This window comes from Sturnira hondurensis, unplaced genomic scaffold, assembly GCF_014824575.4.
Source record: "Sturnira hondurensis isolate 20B ecotype Veracruz unplaced genomic scaffold, ASM1482457v3 Scaffold0015596, whole genome shotgun sequence".
Taxonomy (NCBI): domain Eukaryota; kingdom Metazoa; phylum Chordata; class Mammalia; order Chiroptera; family Phyllostomidae; genus Sturnira; species Sturnira hondurensis.
In genome coordinates, this window is record NW_028088227.1 from 10,038,210 (window position 1) to 10,064,718 (window position 26,509).

Below are 26,509 nucleotides of genomic sequence, written 5' to 3' on the forward strand. Positions count from 1 at the left end.
AGAAAACCATACAGTAGACAGTAAGTGTAAAATGAAAGCCGCCCTCTGTGACTGCAGCAGTTACGATCAGTGAGAATTTGGGGGAATAATGAGAAGAGGTAACAGGAGAGCTGGACCTTCCCTGAGGAGGCGCACTTCGGTCACCGAGAGCAAGGATGCTGCACCGGTGCCAGGCGCGGCAACACAGCAGTGCTGAGGGGCGGGCACGAGGAGACTCTCCGCCAGCTTGCTGCTGCTGTTGCTGGTCCCAGCAGGGCTCACTGTCCCTGCCAGACAGTGAGCAGAGCCGAGAGCTGTCCTGGAATGGCACGGGAATGGTTTGAGAATGGCTGCGGCCGGCAGACAGAAACTGGAATATGGGTGGGGCAAAACTTAGGATAAAGGCTTGGATGTCTCTCTCAGACGGGCCTGAGAGGAAAAGAAATGAGAACAATACAAGGAAGGAGGAGAAAAGTCCAGGAACATCCTTCATTTTCTGGCCACCATCCCAAATATTTTGGATAAATTAAGGGGAACAAAATGACTGAATTGCTACTATTTGTCAAAAAGTCATTTTCACACAGAGACAAGAGAATATTAAATAACAGGCTTCTTATTTATATTTGTTTAAGTAAGGTTACCTAAACCAAAGAAATGTGGGTCTACATACTGCAGTAAAATATTCACTGTCAGTTAATTATCAAAATGTCAAGTCATTGCACTACCTAATTTCACCAGCATGCTCTCATCTGGACGCAAGTGCTGGCCTGTGATCTAAAACAGAGGCCTACAGATTCATCAGAGTGGTGTGACACAGTTATTTAACTCAGTCTGAAGAGAGCAGGAAAATGAATAAGCTAATTTAGCCCTTTGTCCTCATTCGAATTCTAAAGAAAAGAATGCAGTGATGACTTCTAGCAGGGGAAAGAGAGAACACCCTGGCTCTCTTTCAGCAAACCCTCTTATAAGATACAGACGTACCCACAGTTCATCCCCCTGGGCCTTAAATTTAGGCAATAATTTAAATAGTTCCTCATTGAACTGCCTACCACTGCAATGGTCTTACCCTACCACAGGCCTTTCCCTTCTCCATGGTGGGGTGGGGCGAGGGGAACCCCACAAAATTGGGCCAGAGTCCCTAGGGGAGGGATTACTGGTGAACTGTTAGTGCTGCACTGGGAAAGGAAGGGATGCTGGTTTTTCCTCTGGTAGCAGCTAAAGGTCAGTGGCTGTCGTTCTGAAACTCTGAAAACACCAGTAGTTTGATTTCTCTGTATTTTTGCTAAGACCTAGTTATTCTAATAATATTATTAATGGCATATCTCAAGTTAGTATTCGGTACGACCCCTTTTGTAGGATATTTATCATGTTAAATTATCAATTACAGTTTTATATAATATTTGATTTAAATCCTAAAGCAATAAGATCTAGAATAACCTACCCAGTAGTATCTATGTATGATTCTTACAGTTTTAAAATATATTAAGCCAAAAGAAAATTACATTAAACTCTGCTCACTACAAAACATTTAAAATTCAAGTACATTTAGCAAAATTAGGCATATTTTAATATTCTGTTTCTTCTCTAAAGCAATTCTGATAGAATCTAGGTAAAAAAATTAAAAAGTACAGTTCTTGAAGGGTTTGTAACCTGATTATGAGAAAGACAAAAGCAGATAACCAACAAAGCATGGTAAATATATTATAGCTATTAAAAATATGAGTTTGGAATAATAAAGACCTGGTTTAAATCCCAGACCTGTCACTTACTGGCTGTGTGATCTTGGCTAAATTATTTAACACTTCCATGCTCTAACGTCCTCATCTACATAAATAAAGGGGTGTCACTACTTACCCTTTAAGACTGTTGTGAGACATGAATGAAATAACACGTGTGAAGTGTTTTCAACACAGCTCCTGGCATATGTCCGTGCTCAGTACTCGGTAGCTGTTACTACCAACACCACCAATGTTTGTATAGACTTAGGTGGTGTGCTAGGGGATCCCAGAAGAGGGGTAACTGGCTCAGCCTGGGTCAGGGAAGGTTTCCTAGAGATGAGAGTTGAGCGGTGTCTTAAGAAATAGCTAAGAATTTGTCGGTGAAGAAAGGCAGGAACAGTGTTTCAAGCTGAGGAAATAGCAATTACGTAAGGCAAACGTATTTGCAGTGCGGTATTTGCCAGTGGGCCTAGTGCAAGAAGAGTTATCACTCAGTTCCCCCTGTCCTTGGCATTCAACAGCAGAGCGGCCGCCTCCTCCTCAAGGTCCACTCTCTATCCTCCCCAGAAATGCCTATGTTACTCTGTCCTTTAAGGATAATTCAGGCCTACAAAGGAAGGTGGAGCAGGCCTCTCTAAGACTACCAGAATCTGCTCTTTCTGTTTGGCTTTGTGACACAAGGAAGGGTAAACTGCAGAGACAGTGGAACCTGGTGGTTAAGAGTTTGGGCCCTACGGTTCAGCTGCCTGAGTTCACAGGCCGGCTCCATCACTGCGTTACTCTGGGAAAGTTGCTCACCTCTGGATGCTTCAGTTTTTCCAGATGTTAAAGGGGTACGATAATAAATCTCTTAGAGTTGTTGTGAGAATAAGTATTAGCAATTGTAACCTAACAAAATGAAAATGTCTGTGTTTTATGGACAGGACATCCTTGAAGAAGCAGAGAATGCACTAGATTAAAACTGCGTTCATCTGTGAAGGGCAGAAGATAGAAGGGAGAATAAAAGAACAAAAACAAAAGTATATTTACTGAGTACCTACTAGGTGCCAAAAGTACTTTAATTAACATACATTTAATTAAAAGACCTTTAATTAAAATTTTAATTTTTTTTTCAAACGATCATTATAACAGCTGTGCTAGGTAGGTGGTATGGCCCCATTTTGTCCACATGAGTATATTGAGCTCAAAAAGGTCATGAAATTTGCCTACACAGACGGACAGAACCACAATTCAAAATCACTGGTGGATGAATACAGAGTCATGCTCTTCTAACAACTACTTCTCTTCATATTAATGGTGAAAAGGGGCCTCCATTTTTCTTAGCTTAAAAATCATAATACTAGCCCTGGCTGGTGTAGCTCAGTGGATTGCACACAGGCCTGCGAACCAAACAACCATAGTTGGATTCCCAGTCAGGGCACATGCCTGGACTGCAGGCCAGTTCCCAGCAGGGGATGCAGGAGAGGCAACCATACACTGATATTTCTCTCCCCCTCTCCTTCCCTTCCCCTCTAAAGATAAATAAATAAAATCTTTTAAAAAATTATAATACTAAACTACTAAACTTCACATTGCTAACAAAAATACTGAGAGCAGTCTAATTTTTTACATGGTATTCTATGCTTATTCCGGGAAATATAAACATTTGTTCAAGTTCAGATATCATGTGCTATGCTGAGGATTCCATTTCCTAAAAATCATGACCTGTAGTATATAAACCAAGAGTACATAACCTTGCCCAGAAGTTCAGAGCATATTAGAATTACACAAAGGGTAACAAATATTCTCTTAGCACTCCAATTTTATATTTTCAGACATAAATTGACTATGCTTACATTTGTTTTACAACACAAGGTAGGCCCAGTTTTAATCTTTAATTTATATTTTTTCAAGCCTACATTTTATGTAAAGTAGTCCATGGATCTTTAATATCCTTAGGATTCATACTGCATAGTAATTTGGCTTCTTAGACATCCTTTTATTCTATTAAAAACATTAGTTTTTAAAATTTTGTTTGTTAGTTTATTTTGTTCATTAGATTCCACATATAAGTGAAATCATGATACTTGTCTCTCTCTGACTTCCTTCTTTCACTTAGCATAATACACTCCAGGCCCATCCATGGTGTAACAAAAGGTAAGATTTCTTTCTTTTAATGGCCAAGTAGTATTCCATTGTATAAATGTATCCACTCATTCACTGATGGACACTTGGGCTGCTTCCAAACCTTGGCAATTGTAAACAACACTGCAATGAACATAAGAGTGTTTATATTCTTTTGAATTAGTGTTTCAGGTTTTTCAGATATTCCCAGAAGTGGAATCAGTGGGTCATAAAGCAGTTCATTTTTTAATTTTTTGAGGTAACTCCATACTGCTTTCCACAGTGGCTTTACCAATCCACATTCCTACCAACAGAGCATGAGGGTTCCCTTTTCTCCACATCTTTGCCAACACTTGTTTGTGGATTTATTGATGATAGCCATTTTTACTGGTTTGAGGTAACAGCTCATTGTGGTTTTAATTTACATTTTTCTGATGATTAGTGATGTTGAGCATCTTTTCATATGTCTATTGGCCATCTGTATATCCTCTTTAGATAAATGTCTATTCAGGTCCTTTTTCCATTAAAAAAATTGGATTGTGTTTTGGTATTGAGTTGCATAAGTTCTTTTTATCAGATTATGATTAGCATATATGTTCTCCCATTCAGTGGGTTTTCTTTTAATTTTGTTGGTGGTTTCCCTTGTTTTCAAAAACTTTTTTAGTTTGCCCTGGCTGGTGTAGCTCAGTGGATTGAGCAAGGGCTGTGAACCAAGGGGTCACTGGTTCCATTCCCGGTCAGGGCATATGCTTGGGTTGCAGGCCAGGTCTCCAGTTGGGGCATGTGAGAGACAAACACAGACTGATGTTTCTCCTTCCCTTCCCCTCTCTCTAAAAATAAATTAATAAAAATTTTTAAAAAAATTTTTTACTTTGATATAGTCCCATTTGTTTATTTATTTTTTTGTTTTCCTTGACTGAGGAGATATATCAGAAAAAATTTTGCTATACGACGTGTTTGAGACTTTACTACCTATGTTTTCCTCTAAGATTTTCATGGTTTTTAGTCTAACATTTAAGTCTTTAATCCATTTTGAGTTTATTCTTGTGTATGGTGTAAGAAGGTGGTCTAGTTTCTTTTTTTTTGTGCTATCTGTCCAATTTTCCCAACACCATTCATTGAATGAACCACCTTTACCCATTGTGTGTTCTTGCCCCCCCTGTCAAAAATTAATTGACCATAAATGTGTGGGTTTATTTCTGGGCTCTCTATTCAGTTCTACTGATGTATATGTTTGTTTTTATGTCAGTACCATGTTGTTTTGATTATTATGACCTTGTGGAATACTTTGATATTAGCTAGTATGATTTCTCCAACTTTGTTCTTTCTCAAGATTGCTGTAGCTGGCTATTTGGGAGTGTAAAGTAGTTCTGAGTAAATTTTTGAAATATCTGTTCTAGTTCTGTGAAGTATGCCATTGGTATCTTGATAGGAATTGCATTGAATCTACAGATTGTTTGGGTAGTATAGGTGTTTTAATGAACATGGTGCATATTTCCACTTATTTGTATCTTCTTCAGTGTCTTATAATTCTGCAAGTACAGGTCTTTTACAACCTTGGATAAATTTATTCCTAAGTATTTTAATTTTTTTGTGCAATATTAAATGGAACTGATTTCTTAGTTTTCCTTTCTAACAGTTCATTATTGGTTTACATAAATGCAACTCATTTCTGGACATTTACTTTGTATCCTGCTATTTTACTGAATTCATTTATCAGTTCCAGCAAGTTTTTGGCAGAATCTTTAGGGTTGTCTATATCATGTCATCTGCAAAAAATAACAGTTTTACTTATTCCTTTCCAATTTGGATGTCTTTTATTTCTTCTTGTTGTCTGATTGCTGTGGCTAGGATCTCCAGTACTATGTGGAATGAGAATGTTGAAAGCAGACATCCCTGTCTCATTCCCGATCTTAAAGGAAATGCTTTTAGTTTTTGCTCATTGAGTATGATGTTGGCAATGGGTCTGTCACATATGGCCTTTATTATGTTGAGTTATATTCCCTTTATCCCCCACTTTGCTGAGAGTTTTTATCATAAATAGGTACTGGATTTTATCAAAGGCTTTTTCTGCATCTACTGATATGATCATATGATTGTTATCCTTCATTTTGTTTATACAGTATATCACATTTATTGATTTGCAGATATTGTACCAAATTTACATCCGTGGAATAAATCCCACTTGATCATGGTGTATGATCTTTCTAATATATAGCTGGATCCAGTTTACTAATATTTTGTTGAGGATTTTAGCATCTATATTCTTCAGAGATATTGGCATATACTTTTCTTTGCAGTATTTTTATCTGGTTTTGTAATAAGGATAATGTTGGCCTCATAAAATGAGCTTTGAAGTCTTTCCTCCTCTTGAATTTTTGGAATAGTTTGAGGAGAATAGGTGTTAATTCCTCTTTGAGTGTTAGGTAAAATTCACTGGGGAAGCCATCTAATTCGGGACTTTCGTTTGTTAGGAGGTCCCCCCCTTAATCCTCACCTGAGTACACGCTTACTGATTTGAGAGAGAGGGGCACAGAGGGAGAGAAACATTAATGTGAGAGGGAAACATCAATCAGTTGTCTCTCGTATGTACCCTGACCTAGGACCAAACCTGGAACCTAGGCATGTGCTCCAAATCGGAATTGAACCCATGACCTTTCGGTTTATGGGATGATTCTCTAACCAACTGAGCTATACTGGCCAGGGATGTAGGGAGTTTTTTGATTATTGCTTCAATTTCATTAGTTGTAATCTGTCTATTCATATTTTCTAATTCTTCTTGACTTAATTTTGGAATATTATATGTTTTTAGGAATTTCTCTATTTTGTCCAGACTGTCCAATTTGTTGGCATATAATTGCCTATAAAAAAAAACAAACCCAAAACCCCCAAAACCCAATAACCCAATTTGTTATAATTTCTTATAACAAAATAAAGTCAGGAGGAATAAAGTTAAAGAAAACCATGAGAAAGGTGAATAATGAGACTCTGTAGCTATAAAGTAGTACCTTTATGAGCTGAAATCAGAAATATAAAGTACAACTTTATGTATCTTATACACACAAAGAAGGAGCTTTTCATTCTGTCACTTCTCTGCTGATGGAGATGCTTTTCTACAGTGTGGAGGAAAATATCTCTTTGTCTCTGTGTGTGTCTCTCCCACACACATGCACACATGTCTAGTCATAGCCAGCCCCACACTGATCAAAGGGCACCAATCCTCAGGGGAAGCTTCAAGCAGTCTAAGACAAGAAGCTGCAAAGGAGAGAAAGGAGAGCAAGCAATCCTTTATAGAGTCATTTTATACATATATACACACACATACTATTTTTAAAAGTAAAATACATATAATTTTTTTCTTTAATTACAGTTTCCCATATAACCATTAGTGGGTTCCAGAGATGCAAGCCGTATTTATTAGAGGCAGCGTGTCAAATAGGAGTTGACAATTACAGTCTCTATCAATACACATTATGCCAGACGGTAATGAGCCATCCACAAAGGGCTAGCCATCCAAAATAATCATGCCGCTTTCCAGAGAGATGTCGAAGAGGTTATGGTTTATTACACAGTGCTCATTAGATATACAGTGGGAGCATTAGCAATTTTTCCTTCATTTGCGTCTCATTTAAGGATCTGCCCCCACAAGCACAGTCAAATTAGTACACAAGGTTAAAACCATTATGCCCAGAAAAAATTAAGTTGCATTTTATTTTACAGTAATGGTAGATCAAAGGTCCTTGGATTCTATTATTTGCAAAACCATTATCTAACACAGAATATTAATAAAAGGGGGGGGGAAGCAATGCTCTGGTAGCATGGCACTGACAGGAACAAAGACAGACTGTTTGAAATAAGCAAACACCACATTATTTAATTAAATATCCCTTTAAAAACCCATCTTAAAATAACATTAAGGTTGTGACGTCAACTGACAAAAGTCGCAAAATTAAAGTTGATGATGAAGCATCAACCTATACATTGAAACGCCTCATTTATATCAACTTATTTTTGCACAATATGGTTATAAATTCACTTACTGCTATAAATACTTATTTTCTTAAAACAGATCATCTACTTTCTCATCTTTGTGGTAAACCTACATTTACTGATATTCAATAAATGTGAATTTTAGTTGTAACTACTGTAACAAAAAAGATGTGATCAACAAGACAGATCTTACAGTAAGTTACAAAAATTAAAACAGATCCTGCTAAATAACAGCTACTTAATGGATTTTTTCAAAGCATCAGATAATTGATTAACAGCATCTAAATTACTGACAGGGTACACAGCTGTAGCAAAGAGGTCTTTTGAAGAGATTTCTAAACTCCTGGTCAGTTGTTGATAAAATGGTAAAATTCATCATAGATAGGGGACAATATTTCAAATATTCTTTCCTGTATTTTATTATTAACAGATTGCAATTGTAGTGAATATTCAAGGATCTACTGCTTTCATTGAATGAGCATTTATTGAGAGCCTGCCACATGTAAAAACCCAGTGACAGCCTCTGAGAATGCACGGAGAAAAGGGAAGAAAACCATGGCTCTGTCTTTAAGAAGCTCGTGGCCAGATCAGTGAAGGATTTAGACAGGAAACCAAATGATTTCAACCCTGGGCAATACCTGCTATCACAGAAGTAAACACAGGGTGCCAAGGGAGCCCAGAGGAAAGGGACCCGACCCAACCCGTGATGGAGTAAGAGAAGGGTTCCCGAAGGAAGAAACGTGTAAAGCAGGACCTAAGGAATAATTCTGGGTGGTGGAGTTCTGTAGGAAGAAATACACTGAGAATGTGGAGAAGTGAAGAGCAAGGGGGCTGAGGTGGGATCCTTTACCTCAGATAAAGAGAAAATACAATTTCAATGCATATCTTTTAAAAGCTGACCCCAAATTAAAAGAAAACACCCTGTAGTTGGAATGATGGACTTTATTTATGATCAACCAAATTTTGGAATGGATAAATTTATTATCCATTTTAATATTAACTGCAGGTCTGACTGAAGAACATGCCATGGACAAATTCTGAATTTCACTGGCTAGTCTAATTGATTTTTATCTTTGCAAATATGGTATCTTACCTCTTTCCCCTTCAGTATGATGAAAGTGTGAGATAATGTTATATATCTAGTACATGTGCATCTACTCTCAAAATAGATGTAACAGATAATAAACTGAAAGGATTGAAAGTAAAATGATTTAATTTCCTGGTTATGGTACGTAGTACACAGAAGGTTTTTTTAAATGAAAATGCCATTGTGTCCTTGTACAGAACTCCACCACGCAGAATTATTCCTTAGGTCCTGCTTTATGTGTTCCTTCCTTCGGGAACCCTTCTCTTACTCCATCACGGGTTGGGTCGGGTCCCTTTCCTCTGGGCTCCCTTGGTACCCTGTGTTTACTTTCGTGATAGCAAGTATAGAATTATATATAGCTATGATCTATGATTCAGTAGATTTTTGAGTGGACCGTGGCATTATGATAGTAAAACTTCATTTCTTCCAGGGTACAGATTTCCTCTTTTTGTCAATATTGTGATATTTCTAAACTAGGTCCTATATATCTGCACTGATTTATTTTTTAATATGATTACCATTTCCCTTCCTCAACAGTGTTTTAATGCAGCAGTATTTGACCTGCCAAGGTTTTCATCTGTTAAATAAATAATAAGTATAGATTCCAAAGATTTTTAAAAACTAGACCTATAACTATGCACATATTATGTACATAAAGCTTTGTGTAAAAGGTTGCAGCATCATTCCTGACTTTGAATTTTGCTTGGTTCTATTTTTTGTTCCACCAGGAAAAGACCTGGCTAAAGAACACTAGAAGTCATTAAGGTACAAAGAGAGCATCCTGAGATGATAGTCACAATATGGATACAACAAGAAGTCATACTGTTGAACTATACAGAAAAGGAGAAAGCAAAGAGGCCCCATTTCTACTGCTTGAAACTCATTTCATTACCATGTGTAATTATGCATTTTGAACACCCAAACAAGAATGAGATTGCTGAGGATGGAAACAGAAGGATGCGGGCGCCCACCTCAGAGGGGCACCCGGGGGCCTGGCTGAGAGGTCTTTTTGTCAGTGCGTCTTTTCCTCCCGCTTCCCCGAGGACGGATTCATTTGCTCTCACTCTGCCTTATTCTAGAGAATTTAAGATGGTTAAGGTATCCCTGGGTGGTGTTCAATTAAAGACAAAGCACAACCAGCAGAAGTGGGGAAAACATGAGACAAGAGTGCGACAAGAGATAAATTATGATAAATTGAGAAAGGCATAAAATGGAAGGGAGGAGGAATAAATAGTCATAAGCTAATAAGCTGCATTATAGACTTTTATGGAGACCCTGGAAATACAGCCTTTTTTCTGTGTGTGTGACAAACCTGATATTTTATCTCAAAATGTGAAGATGAGTTTTAGGTTTGATTACCATGCATTCTCCAGAGATGGTACATGTATGAAAACCTTGCCTGACTTCCCAGTTTCAGGAGAGAAGGGGAACTCTGCCTTGGAAACCATCAGGGCTTTGGGTTACATCTCCAAATCCTAGTCCATGAGTAAAAGTGAAAGCTTCTGATACGATACTCATCATTTATAACAATAATAAAGGGGATAACTTTACTGTTTGAAAATGGCACTAAATTAGGAATGGTCACCATTTCTATAGCAATAATATATTTTTAAATATTTTATTTATTTATTTTTAGAGAGAGGGGAAGGGAAGGAAAGGAGAAAGAGTGAGAGAGAAACATCAATGTATGGTTGCCTCTCATGTGTCCCCCACTGGGGACCTGGCCTGCAACCCAGGCATGTGCGCTGACTGGGAACCGAACCCGCGATCCTTTGCTTCACAGGCCCGTGCTCAATCCACTGAGCTACACCAGACAGGTATAGCAATAATATTTTTTAAAGATTTTATTTATTTATTTTTAGAGGGGAAGGGAAAGAGAGAGGGAGAGAAATATCCATGTATGGTTGACCTCTCATGCGTCCCCCACTGGGAACTGGCCTGCAATCCAGGCATGCGCCCTGACTGGGAATCGAACCACGATTTTTTGGTTCTCAGACCCGTGCTCAATCCACTGAGCTACACCAGCCAGGGCATATAGCAATAATATTTGATGACTCATTATTTAATGATACTGTCTAAATCAGTGGTTCTCTGTTTGGATTTCCCAGATCTTTAAGGATTCTTCACAGTAGATAAAATATTCTTCACAGAGTGAGCTATTTCCCTCTTTTCAAAATGTCTAAGGAAAGCCATTCATTCACCCCTGGATAAAGGTACGTCTGTTAACAAAAATGTCAATTTTCTTTCGTTCTGTACATATCAATAAGATGTGACAATAAGAGTTATCTCATGGTCATCAGATGCTCAGGCTATCAGTTACATGCAGATCTAATAAAAAACTCAGAAAATCAAATGATCACTCTTTCACATGTCAAGTGTGTTTGGTAAACAGACTCTTTTCAACAGGAGGGTAAGAAAAATAGCAAAAGGAGCCCCAGGTGGTAAAGAGGCTGGGAGGTTATCATCACAAAGTCTGCACTAATTCCCCTCCTTCCTCATCTTCTTCCACTAAGGCATTCTAGGACAGCCGCCACCCTCTTCCACAGCACATCTAATAGGAGGCCAGAAGGGGTCAGTGGAGAGCAGTGCCAGGCACCAGGTCCTCCTGCCCAGAGGGGCTGGGCTCGAGCACATCTCGGGTCTCTACCGGAAAGGATGAAGCCAAGAAAACAGAATGAATTTTCGAACTCATTTTCTTTAAACTCTGAAACAACCAGAGATGGCTTTAAGGCCGTTGTAGTGTTTACTTTAAAGAAGAAAAAGGGTTAAAGAGGAAAACAAGATTTTAATGTGTTTGTAAAATATAAATTTTTACAGCAAAAGCTCCCAGAAAAGGACAGTGACGATAAAAATAATAATGCTTTGATATTAATAAACAATCCTATTTTCTCTAATAATCCCTTATTTCTAAAAAAACATGAATTGTAGGAATACAATAATTCCCATGTAAGATACTCAATATCTGATTATTTCTGTTTATGGGAAAAAACAGTATGTAATGAAAAAGAACTGATTAAGTATTATAAGATGTCCACCTTCTAAACAAATAGGAAAATATAACAATTAAACATGTTGTTTTAAGTATTTAGCCCTGGCTGGTGTGGCTCAGTGCATTGAGCTCCAGACTGCGAAGCAGAGGGTCGCTGGTTCGATTCCCAGTCAGGACACATGCGTGGGTTGCAGGCCAAGTTTCCCGGTATGGGGAGCGCAAGAAGCAACCACACACTGATATTTCTCTCCCGTCTTTCTCCCTCCCTTCCCCTCTGGCTAAAAATAAATAAATAAAATCTTTAAAAAAATGTTGTTTTAAGTATTTAAACATAAAATTTTCCTCTTTAGCTTCAGGGAAATAAAAACTCAGTAGAAAGCCTCCCACGCCCCCTACCCTTTGCCTTTCCCATTTAGAGCTGAAGAATTAGAAGGAAAAAGGCTGCAGACTTTTACATAACAGTTCCTGTGTTTTCACTTGCTTCCCTTAGGAACTTCCCATGTGACTAAAGGGCCCATGTATAAGGTGTGGCACCTACAAATGAACCTTAGCTAGTCCTTCACAGAGGTGCTACTTTCCCACCAAAATGAAGGTCATGGTCTGGGGCATATTTATTGAGTATATATTTTTAGTACTGTGTCAGGCACAGAGAGAATGTAAACCACAAACCAGTATGTGGTACCCAACTCTAGGGGCTTTAGGAATCTAAGAGGGGAAGCCATAAAATTAGAAAATGCTAAGGAAAGACCTAATATGGGTGGATACATTCAAGAGACTACAGAGAGGTCCAAATTACCTTGCCTACACCTCTAATTGTTCCTGAGGAATATTAACTTTCCAACCAAAGTGCTAAACAAAACTTATATAAGGTACATTTGAAAATAATGAGTTGCCTATTAAGCATTGCAGCTGTGTCAAAAGAAAAACAGGTTTTGCAAAATTGAAGCCATAAATTGAATTAAACCCTAATAATTTAGTACTATTCCATTTCAATTCCCTGACAATTCTAATTTTCAGCTTGTTTTTGTTAAATTAAAATTGCTCTAGCCTATCTACCAAGAGAGATAAAAGTAAATTCCTACTTTTTTAAAGTTCTAAATTGAATGATATAAAATTAAATACAGAAATGTATTTTAAGGACAAAGTATCCTTCCACTGTTGGATGCTAGAAAACAACTAACAAAGGGGAGTGAAGTAATGCCACTGCAGTGTTTTCTCACTCTCCTTTACTGAGAACAGTCATCTGCATGGCATAATAAGCTGTAAATTATAAACATTTTTACATAGCCTGCTGCAAAGAAAAGTCTGCCAGCTTTCTACGATATTGGATAGTGTTCAAGGGAGTAACTACAGCTTTGGAAATAAGGGGTGGAAACTTGTTTTGCGTTCCCAGTTTGTTAGTTCTCTTTTGCACAGCCTCTAAAACTCCATTACATCATTATTTGCAATGAATATGTAAGTAATTATAATAGAGTGATAGAAGCTTCCTATTACTGCAGGATGTAAATTTTCTGTGAACAGCAGCATATCTTGTAGGTGCATAATTATCCAGGTATTTCTTTGAAACAGTGTCTCCAATAAGTATGAGTATAATGGTTTCAACATCAAAATTTGTAACACTCAGCATTTCAGGACTAATGACATATGAAATACGCATTGTTCTTTATCTATATAGGAAGCCCATTAGACAGAACATCTGCTTGCGGCACAAGTCTATTTAAAAAAAACAACAAAAACAACAACAACAAAGGTTGCTTTATCAAAGAAAATACACAGGTTATCTGTATTCCTAAACAGATAAAGAATCTGTGAAAGGAAATGGGCAGTACAAAAGATGAGCCTTAAGACATAAAAATTTTTAAAGATTGTATAGAGCATGACCATGTTCCATATTCAACCACAAAACAAAAAGACATTTTGTCTTAAGAAACTAGTAATAATCGATGAAGGACTTTTATGCCTGCCATGGTGCTAGACTTTGGAGGTCAAAGAAAATTCTGCCACTTGGTTTCTATCCACTATACAATTCACCGCCACCAAATGTGAAGATCTGTGCTCAGGGCCAGGGATATCATAAGGAGTGAGACAGTATGTGAGAGTATTCGGGGCATCCTAACCCAGAGGCCACTGCCAGTAATGGAGAGAGCACAGGTTCTATGGTCAAATGGGGTTTGAGTCCCCAACTCTGCCATCTACCTACACTACAAACTTGATCAAGTTACTATATTTCTCTAAGCCTGTTTCCCAAGAAATATAATTTTTTCTTCATCAATTGTAAAGATTAAAGGAGTTAATATATTACAAGCCTGTAGAATGGTATCAGACATATGGAAAACTTGATGTTAGCTACAGTAATAATGATTATTTTTCTATATTTATTCAAGTCAGCTTTGCCCATAGCAGGTGCTCAACAAATACTTGCTGAATGATGAATTGGTCAATGAGTGAATAAACAAATCTGGGAGAGGGATAAGACAGGTATACAAATTACTACAAGATAGACAAGAAGGGCCCCGAGATACAAAATGTAACAAAAGGCTCCGTGGCAGTAGAGGTACTGGGTGGGAAGATGACCAAACCGCAGGCTCCGACCTCTAGAACACACTGCCCAGTGGAAAACCATATACACATATCAGTCTTTATAAAACAATGTGTTACATATTCTAAAAAATCCACAGAATATTCCCTCTCGGTTCTGGTTCTAACTGAGCCACAACTTCTCCTGGGGTACTCACGTCCCTGTATCTTGTACGGGGCTATTTTTAACCTCCTACAAACCATAACCTGAGGAGCTGAGAGGTAGGACCAAGTGCTCTCACTGTTTCCTCACCATCCTGAGGAAACCACTGTTCTCATCACTGCTCTTCCCTGGCACTATGTATTCACTGAGGCCTTCGGCACCTTGCTCAGTTCTGTTGTTGTCCTGGTTGACTTCAATCACATGGACTGTCCACCCTGCAGCCTGTCAATCTACTCAACTCAACCTCTACTACATTCTGTCGACTCCACTCTCAGAACTGGAACTTACCATTCAGCACTATTCTGCCTCTGACATGTTCAGTTCAGATATCCTACTTTGTACCTACAATCTCCCAAGCTCTCGGCTCTCTCACGGCCTTCCTACCTCATGACAGGAATCATCACGACCTCCAGTTCTTAATCATTACCTTCTTCCCAATTTTGGACCCCACAGCCCCACTTCCTTCCTGATGGAGCCCAAATAATTTTATCAGGTCAATTTTATTTGTATCTGCCCTTCTCTTGGTGAGCAAAGAAAAACCATGATCATACGTTTACCCTCTTTACTAGTTACTCTAGGGCTGGCTAGGAAGTGCTTGTTGCTGAGCTAAGGAATTTTTATTTAATCCTATAGGGAATGGAACACCACTGAAGAATTAAAAATATTTTCTTCCACTTAAAAACTTTAAAACTTGAGCAGAAGAGGAGGGAGGGAATAAGGAACATCTTAGTCATGGAAAAACAGTGATTCAAGATCACTGAGAGCTAATCCCCCAGAGGGGGACTACCAGAGAGGAAGGACGCCAGGACCAGAGATGAACAACCTGAGAATCTGCTCTCTTGTTTCTGTTATCACCGCTGCCCAGCTGCACAGTCCAGGAGTGCGAAGAAAAGTCCGAGGGCACAGTGAGGAAGGAGTTCCTCAGGCACTACGCCACCTGTAGACACCAGCTCTCTCCTAGCATTCTTACGCAAGTGGTTTTAAGGACTATTTGTCTTTAGTTAAACAAAGGGTTGCCAGTGAACATGGGCAGATTATTAGCCCAACAATGAATATGACTATAGTTCTAGAAGTTAAGTTCCACAAAGAGAGCTCTAGAAATGGAATTGCATCAAATGTCAGAAGGCTGCTAGATGCATAAATTGTTTCCTTGCCCTGTCACTTGAGGTCACAGACGATTTCATATTAATATTTGTATCTCCTTCAATTCTCAGCTCTGTGTCTTACAGAGAAGAGTTGGTTAATGTGCTATATTGGACCACACATGACTCAAACCTAGCTGGATATATGTGCTACCTAGTTCCCTGATTTGAAGCCCATTACTACCCCCATCTTACACAAGAGTAACCACACAGAGTGATTAAGCAGCTTGTGTAAGGTCAACTAAATAATCAGTTACATATTTGAGACAAGAACCCAGATACCTGGCCTTTAACCCACGTCTCTATTACACCACACTGTGTTGCACTGGGGGTGCCTTGAGTTTGGGTTCAAAGGATCAGCATTAAGTCATGAAGCTGTTATTAAACAAACTTTGCCATTACACATTTTAAGTGACTATAAATCTTCTGCATAGAACTAACATTTTACTGTGATGAATGTCAAGAACCAAACACTGTTTAAAATGCAGAATTAGGCAGTGGACATTGTGTTTGTGGCTTCTTACTACTCAACAGATAGGCGTTCTTTTAGAAAAAGATTTTAATTTTTTCACCACTAACAAAATAATACAGCTAGTTTTTTTTGTGTGTTTTTTTTTTTTTTGGCTGTGAAGTAGTTAGGCAGGCTAATCTTGTAGTAAGATGTTTACGTATAAGAAAATCTCCGTTGAGAAAATTAGTAGCTGAGCTCACCTACTTTTTGTGATTAATTACACTGTTTTGTTAGAGGCTGATCTTATTTTGTTTTTCCAACAGCTCTGGTGAAGTAACAACTTGCAATGTACAGTATGTTAAACATAAAGAGCCTTCCTCTTTCTTGTTCAACATATAATTGCTGCATTTGTGCATGCTGTGTAAGTTGAAAATAGCAATGAAAAGTTAATGAAGAAAATAAGTACTGGTGGTAATGCATTAGTAATATTGTTAGAATTGTATCTGGAGTTTATTTTTATTGTTGGAAGTAAAATACAATCGATAGGAATATGTAATCAAACTGTACATGCTTTCAGCTCTTGAGATCTCTCTGAAAACAAGCTAAAATATCTTTATCTGCAGAATCCTACTCTAAATTCAATTATTCAGCATAATCATTTTAAATAAGCATTCTCCATGTCCCAAGTTCCTGTAGTACTAAAGGTACATTTCTTAAATAGGCTTTCACTGCTTTCTAAGTATGAAATAGAACTTTCTTTTGATTTGAAGTTTATTTTAATTATATAAAATAGTATGAATAGATTATCTTTATTTTAAAAACTGAAATATTACAAATAAAGTCCCCTTTGACTCTTCCCCTACACCTACCCATTCCCAAATCTCCCCTTGACCTCCACTCCATATCCTCCAACCACAATTATTATCAGGTCAGTGAGATTTCTTCTACTATGTTCTAATGCATTTACAGATGTCATCATCAAATAATGATAATAATAACAGTTTCTTTTAATGCTTTATATTTAATATTAATTATTTCACATTAATATAGCTGAGCCCTACATAAATCATATGATCAACATGTTCCTACTTAAGCCTCATTTTTCAAGTGCTTTTTGGTTTGGTCAATCCCCAAAGGAAATGCAGTTTGTTAATTCTGTTTGGCACTTTTAAGTGCCAGACAAATTCTAATATGTGATGTGAGGACTGATAGTCACAGCCTATTGTTACTCTAATGAGAAGTCATCCAAATCTAATATGTACCATATTAAAATGATAAATTATGAACTACAATATCTTCAACTGAGACCAAGACCAATTCCCTAAATTTAAAATTTATTTAAAAAAACCCAAACTTGCTCCATTCATAGCTTCTTAAGTTCTCCACTTCTTTTCTTACATTAAGATTTCATACAGGCCTCCAAAGACCCTACCACTTCTCTGTCACGGCACGCCAAGCCTCACCGATCTTCCCTGAGAAGAAAGTAATGTGACAACCAGTAAATTCGTTTTCAAGATTTAACTTACTATGTATATAATGCTTTTCTTGTGATTAGTTCTTGAAGTCCAACAATTACCTTAGCATTTTTATCACTAATTTAACCTTAATCAATTGAATAATACACTGAGCTAAAAAAGAATTAGCACAACAAATTGATGGTATCAATTTTAATATGGATAGTAAATCTAAGAAAGCTAATCTAAAGACATCATTTTGTTTCATTCCTGCTTTCTTTATGAAAAAACATATCTATAGTTTACCCATGTTCATAGGATATTTGACCTTGTCAAAGATAAAAAGTTCAGATCAGCTCAGGGACTGCAAGGCCCTCCTTCCAGTGATAGGACTAGGCTAACCTTTAATCAGCCAGTTTGTTGTTGTTGTTTTAACCAGTTTTTAAGAAGTGTAAATTAGTAAAACAATCGGTGATGCAGCTGTTACTCAGAGGCTAGATAAGACATTTGAAACACAGTTAAAAATAATTCAGAACACAGCCCTGGCTGGTGTAGCTCAGTGGATTGAGCACGGGCCTGTGAAGCAAAAGGTCGCTGGTTCGATTCCCAGCCAGGGCACATGCCTGGGTTGCAGGCCAGGTCCCCAGTGGGGGACACATGAGAGGCAACCACACATTGATGTTTCTCTCCCACATTCTCCTTCCCTTCCCCTCTCTCTAAAAATAAATAAAATATTTAAGCAAAAATAATTCCGAACACAAAAGAGGACATAAAATGAGTATTTCCCTCCTACCAGCTGCCTCTCCCCAGAGGTGAGCGCTATAAATAGCTCTTTGTGACTCCTTTAAAACATTTTTAAAACATCTACAATGTTTTTTGTTGTGCTATTTTTTTTACTTTTTGTTTTTCGTGGTAGTCCACTAATACTGTTCCTTCTTTAAATGCCACAATGTATATTGCTTTACACAATAACTGAGTCAAAAAATTAAGACTGTTCCATGAACAGTGCTTTGGAGTCTGATTACAGCTCAGACCCTGAATGGAGGCAGCAAAGGACATAATACAGTACAGCTGTAAGGCACTGTAAGACATGGTCCATTTTAAACTACTCTAAAAGGCACATACTGTAAATGTGTGATTAAAATGTTTATTTTGTTCTAGAATACTTATGCTAACCAAAGATTCAGTCATCTAAAGATTTAAATGAATAATATGTCCCAGGCAATGGCAAGATACAGAGATATAAAGCTGGCAAATACAGTCTAGCTGGATACTGAGAAAGAAAAGAAAATGTGTTTAGCAAACTTATGTCAATCTCTTCCACCAGAGTTAAAAGGAGGTTTTGGGAAATTTCAGGCAATGAAGACAGGATTAAGATACGTGGTCTCCATATTTGCCAATGATACCTCAGACAAAGGTTTAATCTCCAAAATATACAAAGAACTCACACGACTTTACTCTAAGAAGACAACTAACCCAATTAAAAAATGGGGAAAGGACTTGAACAGACACTTCTCCAAGGAGGACATACAGAGGATCCTGAGACACATGAAAAGATGCTCAATATCGCTTGCTATCAGAGAGATGCAAATTAAAACCACAATGAGATACCACTTTACACCTGTAAAGAGAATGGCCATCATAAACAAAGCAATAAACAACAAATGTTGGAGAGGTTGTAGAGAAAAGGGGACTCTAGTCCACTGTTGGTGGGATTGCAGACTGGTACAACCATTATGGAAAACAGTATGGAATTTTCTTGGAAAACTAAAATTGGACCTGCCTTTTGACCCAGCAATTCCACTGCTGGGATTATATCCTAAGAACCCTAAAACACCAATCCCAAATAACCTATGCACCCCAATGTTCATAGCAGCACAATTTACAATAGCCAAGAGTTGGAAGCAACCTAGGTGCCTGTCAGTAAATGAATGGATCAAAAAACTATGGTACATATACACAATGGAATTCTATGCAGCAGAAAGAAAGAAGGAGCTCCTACCTTTTGCAACAGCATGGATGGAACTGGAAAGCATTATGCTGAGTGAAATAAGCCAGGTGTTGAAGGACAAATACCATATGATCTCACCTTTAACAGGAAGCTAAACAACAAAACAAACAAGCAAGCAAAATATAACCAAAGACACTGAAATAGAGAACAGGGGGACAGTGACCAGAGGGGAGAGGGGAGGGAATTTCAGGGGAAATAGGGGAGGGATTTAGAGGAACACATATTAAGGATACATGGACAACAACTAAGAAGGGTGGAAATGGGAGGGGGGAGCACAGGGGGGTGGGATGGGAGTAATGGACAGAAACCTGTACTTGAAAAATAATTAAATAATTTTAAAAAAAGATACGTGGTCTCTTTATGAGTACTAGTTAGATGAGAAATAACTGAGTCAATTACAGCTACAAAACTGAGAAAGATAAACCATTAGTAAAAAAATTCACCTAATTTTTAAACTTAATAGTCATGTTATATTAGAGAAGTCTATAATCTGAAATGTTACGTTTTGTAACTGTAATGATCTACTTTTTCTACACAGACATATCCTATCATTAACAGAACAGGAAATTATAAACTTATTTTCTCAGAAGTGGCTAGGGATACTTTTACATTAAATTTAGTAATTTTCTTGACTGATGACCTTTGTAACCAATTTTTAAACTCAGAATTGGTGGAATAAATGTTAATGGTCATAGTCTTCTTGGCAAAAGGCTATGGTAGATGTTTACAGTGCATTTTTATAAATGTAGTTCTCTTACCTGTTTTTCAAAATGTAGTTATTACCTTTTTACCTTAATTCTGCCTCTCTTGGCCATATGGTAAGTTCACTTAGACACATCTACAAGTTATATCCATCAGTTATATCCTTAGGCCAAACAAAAGAGGTCACCTAACTCAGTTTGGTCCCTTAGGTAATTTACTCAGGATCCATTATCTGACATCAAAGTCAAGTTTACGAGAGAAAAACACCAACAATGTAAAATCCCAGTAGTCTGGAGGTGAATTTAAAAAGCTCCCAAGTCAGTGCTTTCCTCAAATGTTAAATAATTCACTGTGGCAATATGGATATGAACCTCCAGCAAAAGTTACACTTGAACAATTAAGGAAATAGGAGCCAAACAAATGACTTCAGGGATAGAGAAATTAATGGTTTCTCATAGTACTATGCCAAATTATGTTTTCATATTAACAAGTGCATAAAACACCCAAGCATCACCAATGACATGCTGGATTAAGTTTGATTACAGAAAATAGCCTGAAACCAGGATTGTTCCCTAAATGTAATTATGGATTCTATACAGTGGGGTATGAATCCCGTTTATATTATTTGGAAAATTTTATATTCATAATGCAACACCTACTCTTTTGCAAAGTTCTTTACAATTCCTCATGTTACCATGACCAACTACCAAATGTATACGTTCCTGTGAAGGCTCAGAAGGTGATGCAGGTGTTACTTACAGGCTAGATAAGAAACTTGAAACACAAGGTCATATCACAGTGCACTGGAGGTATACCAGGTCTGTCAAGAAAAAGACTAGCCACTGTTAACATAAAGAACGGTTTGTTCTTTATGTTAACATAAAAAACAAGGAGAGTGGACTGGAATGCTCATGCATGAACAGTGATGACTTCACTGTAGTAGTTAGTGGGGGCTGTGGACACTATTGAGTGAGCGTGTGTGCTGTGTGGCCATGGCATTCAAAATGACTGAGTGAGGAGAGCAACAATGAATCTGCATCAAATTTTGTGTTAAGCTTGAACATTCCTCCGCAGAAACTGTTTGGATGATTCAGAAGGCTTCAGCTACAGGCAACTGGTGAGTGGCAGCTTCATCTTGGCAATGTGCCGACTCATGCATCACGTCTAGTGCAGTTTTTTTGAGAAACATCAAATCACCCAGGTGATTCACCCCACATACAGCCCAGATTTGGTGCTCTGAAGCTTCTGGCTTTTTGCAAAACTAAAATCACCTTTAAAAAGGGAAGAGATTTCAGACTGTCTATGAGATTCAGGAAAATATGATGGGGCAACTTATGGTAACTGGAACTAGATGAGGTCCCGAGGTGCCTACTTTGAGGGGAACTGAGGTATCATTGTCCTATGTACCATATTCTTATGTCTTGTATCTTCTTTGTTAAATGTCTCTATTTTTCATAGTAAATGGATGGATACTGCTGGATAGACCTTGTATAGATAAGAGCACCTACACAGTAGAAAGGGTATATACTTCAGAGTAAAGCCAGGATTTAACTCCCAACTCTATCACTTTCTACTTAGAGGATTTCAGACAAGTCTTAATCTCAGTATTAGCTTCTTTTTCTATAAAACAGGGATGATTCACTTATGTAACAAACATTTACTGAACACTTTTTATGTGTCAAACAGTACTTTACATGGGTTACTTTAGAATTAGAGATAATAAAACTTGGCTGGTATTCATTGCAGGTACATATGGTTACCCACTTGCAAGGGTAGACAACTACCCAATAAAGCAAGGTCAAAATCAGCAGGCTGAAACAAAAGAAATTCCTAACAGGAAACAGAAATACATGGGATTCAAGTTGATGTGAAATTTGTTTGCTTTCCAGGGATTAACAGGTTATTGGTATTCAGTATAGATCCTTATGTGTCTTCTCCAGTTATTTCAACTTAACTCAGTCAAGAGCTTGCTACAAAGTTTGTAAGGTACAGTTTGACCTCTAATTCAAACACTTTGAGGGAAGGATGTAAATGTATTAAAGATTTGCCAACTTGCTTTTAATTCAAGAGTTTTTCAAAGAAATACAAAAAGAAGACCTTTTCTGGTATATTTACTTAATAATTAGTCTAATCTACACATGAAATAACTGATTTATATCTGACCAGAAAAGAAGAATGGAATCAAGAAAATAAACAAACGAGATCTGGAAAAAACTATAGTTAGAGACTCAACTTTTCTCAATGGCCAGTTGTGCTACTTCAAAAAAGTCTCAAGATCTTTGTATCTGTTTTCTCAGGAGTGAAATAAGTATCTTAACAACTCCTATCTGCAGAATTATTGCAAGGATCAAATGGGATAATTATCATAAAAATGTTAAGAAACCAACAAAGCACGAAAAAACATAAATTATTCCAGAGTGAGTAGGAACTAAAAATGATCCCAAGATACCTCTTTTAGTAAAGATATTTATATGGATAAGTGGTAAAAGGTCTGCAAAAATTATTCTGGATGGAGGAGTGGGTCATCTGCAGCCACGACAGTAATAATTTGGCTTGCTTATCAATGAGGAAGGATCACTGGACTTCATAGCTAACAAGCAACCATCATTTCTAAATATTATAGAAGAAAAAACATGTATGGATAAGACCACTAGCAATTTAAAAAAATCTAAGAGGTGGATTGAGTTTTAAATTAAACCAGTAAGATACAAAGGGGCACCTCCCTCAAATGGAAATGATTTATAAAAAACTGTGTATTTATTCTTACATGTTGAAACTCCAGCCACCTTCAAAGTACTCTCCATCTGATGGCAATACACCTATCGAGACATTTTTCCTCTGCTCAGAACAGTTTTTTAATTCATCAGTTTTGATGTCTTTTAGTGCGTCTCCCATTGTTGTTTCACCTCTTCCACATCAGCAAAACGTTTCCCTCTGAGGGCTTTTTTCATCCAGGGAAACAAAAAACAGTCGCTCAGGGCCAGACTGGGTGAATAGCAAGGATGGGGCACAGTGATAATGCCGCTTTCAGTCAAAAACACTTGGTGCATTGTGGGCAGGTGTGCATGTAAATCACCCATCACAAAATGGGCAAATGCACCGAAAGACCCTTCAAAAAAAAAAAAAATTCACTGAAGCCAAACACAGCCTCTCACAACAAACCCAGCTGGTGTACTGCTACAGATGGGTTCCACAAACACTCACCTAGTGGCAGAAGCCTGTACTACAAGAGCCCATCCTCCAGAAGATAACTCGGTTTTGTGGGGGATTCCCCCTCATAAATCAGCCATAAGTCAAAGTTCCTAGAAATGCTTCTTGTCGTGAGAAAAATTTCCTTGTCATCAGGTTTTTTAGGGTAGTTTTAATTTCATGTGCTAGAGTTCACCTGCAGATTGTTACTTCTATAGAGGCTTTTAACTCAGTATCAAGCACTCTACTAAGATTAAATAAAGTTACTGATGATATACTGTTACTAAAAAATAGACAGTAATTAAAAAAATTAAATTTGAAGTTTTACATGCAACAAATGTGACTAATACATACTCATAAATGTATTTTAATCTAAATATGTGACATGTAAAAATTTCTCATTCCAGTAACTTCAGTAAAAACTCTTCGCCATAAAAATAGGCAAAATAAAAGAAACGATATAGCACTGACATAGATTACATCTGCTAAAATGGTGGTTGCATCATTATTTTACAAGTATGTATCAGTTCAAGTAGGTTCAAAACTCTTGGGCTAAGTGACAGAGGTCTCTGCAGAGATATGACGGCGCCCTGCAGGGGGAGGGAGAAGTAATGAACAGAAAATATTACACGCCCGCGGCAGTAATGCAAGTGTCGTCACACAGGTACAGGTAAATCTACCAGTTATACATGGAGCAGCCAAGACTACCAGACTCGTTAACAATGAAATTCCTATTTTTTAACTTTACAAAATATTTTAATTTATCTTTCATTTAGTGGATGATAAAGGACTAAAGTGACTTCTACGACTACTGTTCAGTATAAGAAAACACAATTTACAGAGCAATGTCAAAAGGTCAATTCCTCACCATGAGTAGATCCCACTGACCATGTCATAATTCTGACATGAAGCGTTCACGCTGCTGGGCCCGGCCGCTTTAGAAATAAGGAGCACCACCAAGCCCCTCAACTGGAGGTTATTCCGGCTGTCTTGTACAAGCCCTCTGCCAACAAATAAAAAGGTTAAGATTAATATACTCTCCTAAGATCAGTCACATTATGTTAGCAAATTGCTACAAATATGCCCATACTTCCCAAATCAGGCAATGGAACTTGTTGAAAAGAAACTGGGTTGGGGGAAGCAAGAGAAACTGGATTGGGGGAATAAGAGGAAACGAGTTCAGCAAACAAATGGAGCAACCCCCGCCGGCTGTAAAAGTCGAAATCTCAAACTGCGAGCTTGATGATCTGGCTCTCTCCTCTTTCTGGGTTTTCCCCACTGTCTATATCCAGCCTGGAAATACTAACCATTCGCTCTGGTAACAAGAAGAACCCATAGTTTTAAACTGCTTGCGGTAGTTGACAGCAACTGAGATAGACACAGACTACATGGCTTAGATGAAGAGACATTATTTGGTGATGGTGGTAAAGGAGAGTGATAAAAAATGATTTCAGTTTTCACAGGTGAAGAAGAAGCTCAAAGAATGAAGGGATTAAACCTAATCCAAATGACTCAAAAGATGTTTGAGAAGTAAAGTGGAAATGAATATCATGAGGAAGTATCTTGTCATTTCCTATTACTTGCACAAAGTATTATGATTCTAGGCAACAATTAGGCTCTGACTCAGAATGTCATATTTTTTTGCTATGAGGATTGAGCTTTTATAATTACTACTATAACTAAGGCCAGGAATACTTTCTTGGAACACACTGTTATTTTTTTCTCACTGTTGTTGTTTTATTTTTAAGTATTGCAAATGGTTGTCATACAAGAACTAAATGGCATCATTAGTCTGGGTAATATATTATAATAAATTAATATTTAGAACAATACACATGAGCAATAATCAAATAGATTACTTTGCAATCTATTTGCAGCATATGTAAACAACACACAAATATAATTCTTTTTTTTCCAGCTTAAAATAATGCGGGTTCATTGTCTTACAGTTCTGGACATCAGAGGGTCCACAAGGACAAAATCAAGGTGTCAGCAGGGTTGTGTTTCTTTCTGGAAACTCTAGGGAAAATTCATTTCCTTACCTCTTCCACATTCTAGAGTCTGCCTGCATTCCTTGGCTCATGGCCACATCGCTCAGGCCCCGGCTTCCACAGTCACGTCAACTCTAACAATCCTGTGTCCCTCTTATTAGGACCATTGTGGTTACACTAGGCCCAGCAGGATTATCACCTTTTAAGGTCAGCTGATTAGTAAGCAGCCTTAATTTCCCTTTGCCGTGTAACCTACCTACCATATTCACAGATTCCAGGAATTATGACACCAACATCTTGGATAAGGGGCATTATTCTGTTGATCACTAGCAAAAACTGAAAAACGTGAGTTATTACTGTTTGGTGCAACCCTGACTGCCCACAGGCTGGCAAGGCCTGAGGAAAGTAGCTATACTTATAAATTTTTACATTCATGAAATAAAACAAGATGGCATATTAAACAAAGCAAATGCTGGTGACATGTTCTATGTGAAAAATTAGAAATTATGGTACCATGTTGTTATTTTCTATGGACCATCTCTTGTTTCATATAAATGCTAGAGAATGCTTTTCCTCCATAGTTTTAGTAAGAAATTTATCCATTGATTTTGCTGTGTTGCAGATGGGCCCAGCTAAAAGACAGCTTTCTAGGGTTTTTTTGTGTTTTAGTACTTCCTCCCAAACAAAACCTTTCTGATTTTACAGTCAAATGTTCCTAATTGTTTCTATTCCCAAATTTATGAGATCATCTCCACCTGAAATGATTTCTCAGTGGGAAGGGCAGACTGGTAAACCTAGGAGAAACAACTATCCATAAAGAAAACTGGCCTTTGGGAAAACAAACAGAGAGTTCGTTCAAGGAAAACGCTGTTCTTGCTGCCAACCAGCTGGGGGGCGGCTGGAGGTACCCAGAGAGTTCTGTTTCTTTTCCCTCCTTCCCCATCATGGGGATTGAAAACGGAT

At 37.7% G+C, this 26,509-nt stretch overlaps 1 protein-coding gene across 1 annotated transcript in view; it reads right to left on the reverse strand.

The window, feature by feature from the left end:
• The window catches only part of PDSS2 (decaprenyl diphosphate synthase subunit 2), a 237,750-nt gene that overhangs the window by 116,913 nt on the left and 94,328 nt on the right, over positions 1–26,509 (reverse strand). The window contains exon 2 of the mRNA XM_037064977.1: positions 24,424–24,558. Within this exon, the coding sequence (XP_036920872.1) occupies positions 24,424–24,558 (135 nt within the window). The remainder of the gene's footprint in view (positions 1–24,423; positions 24,559–26,509) is intronic.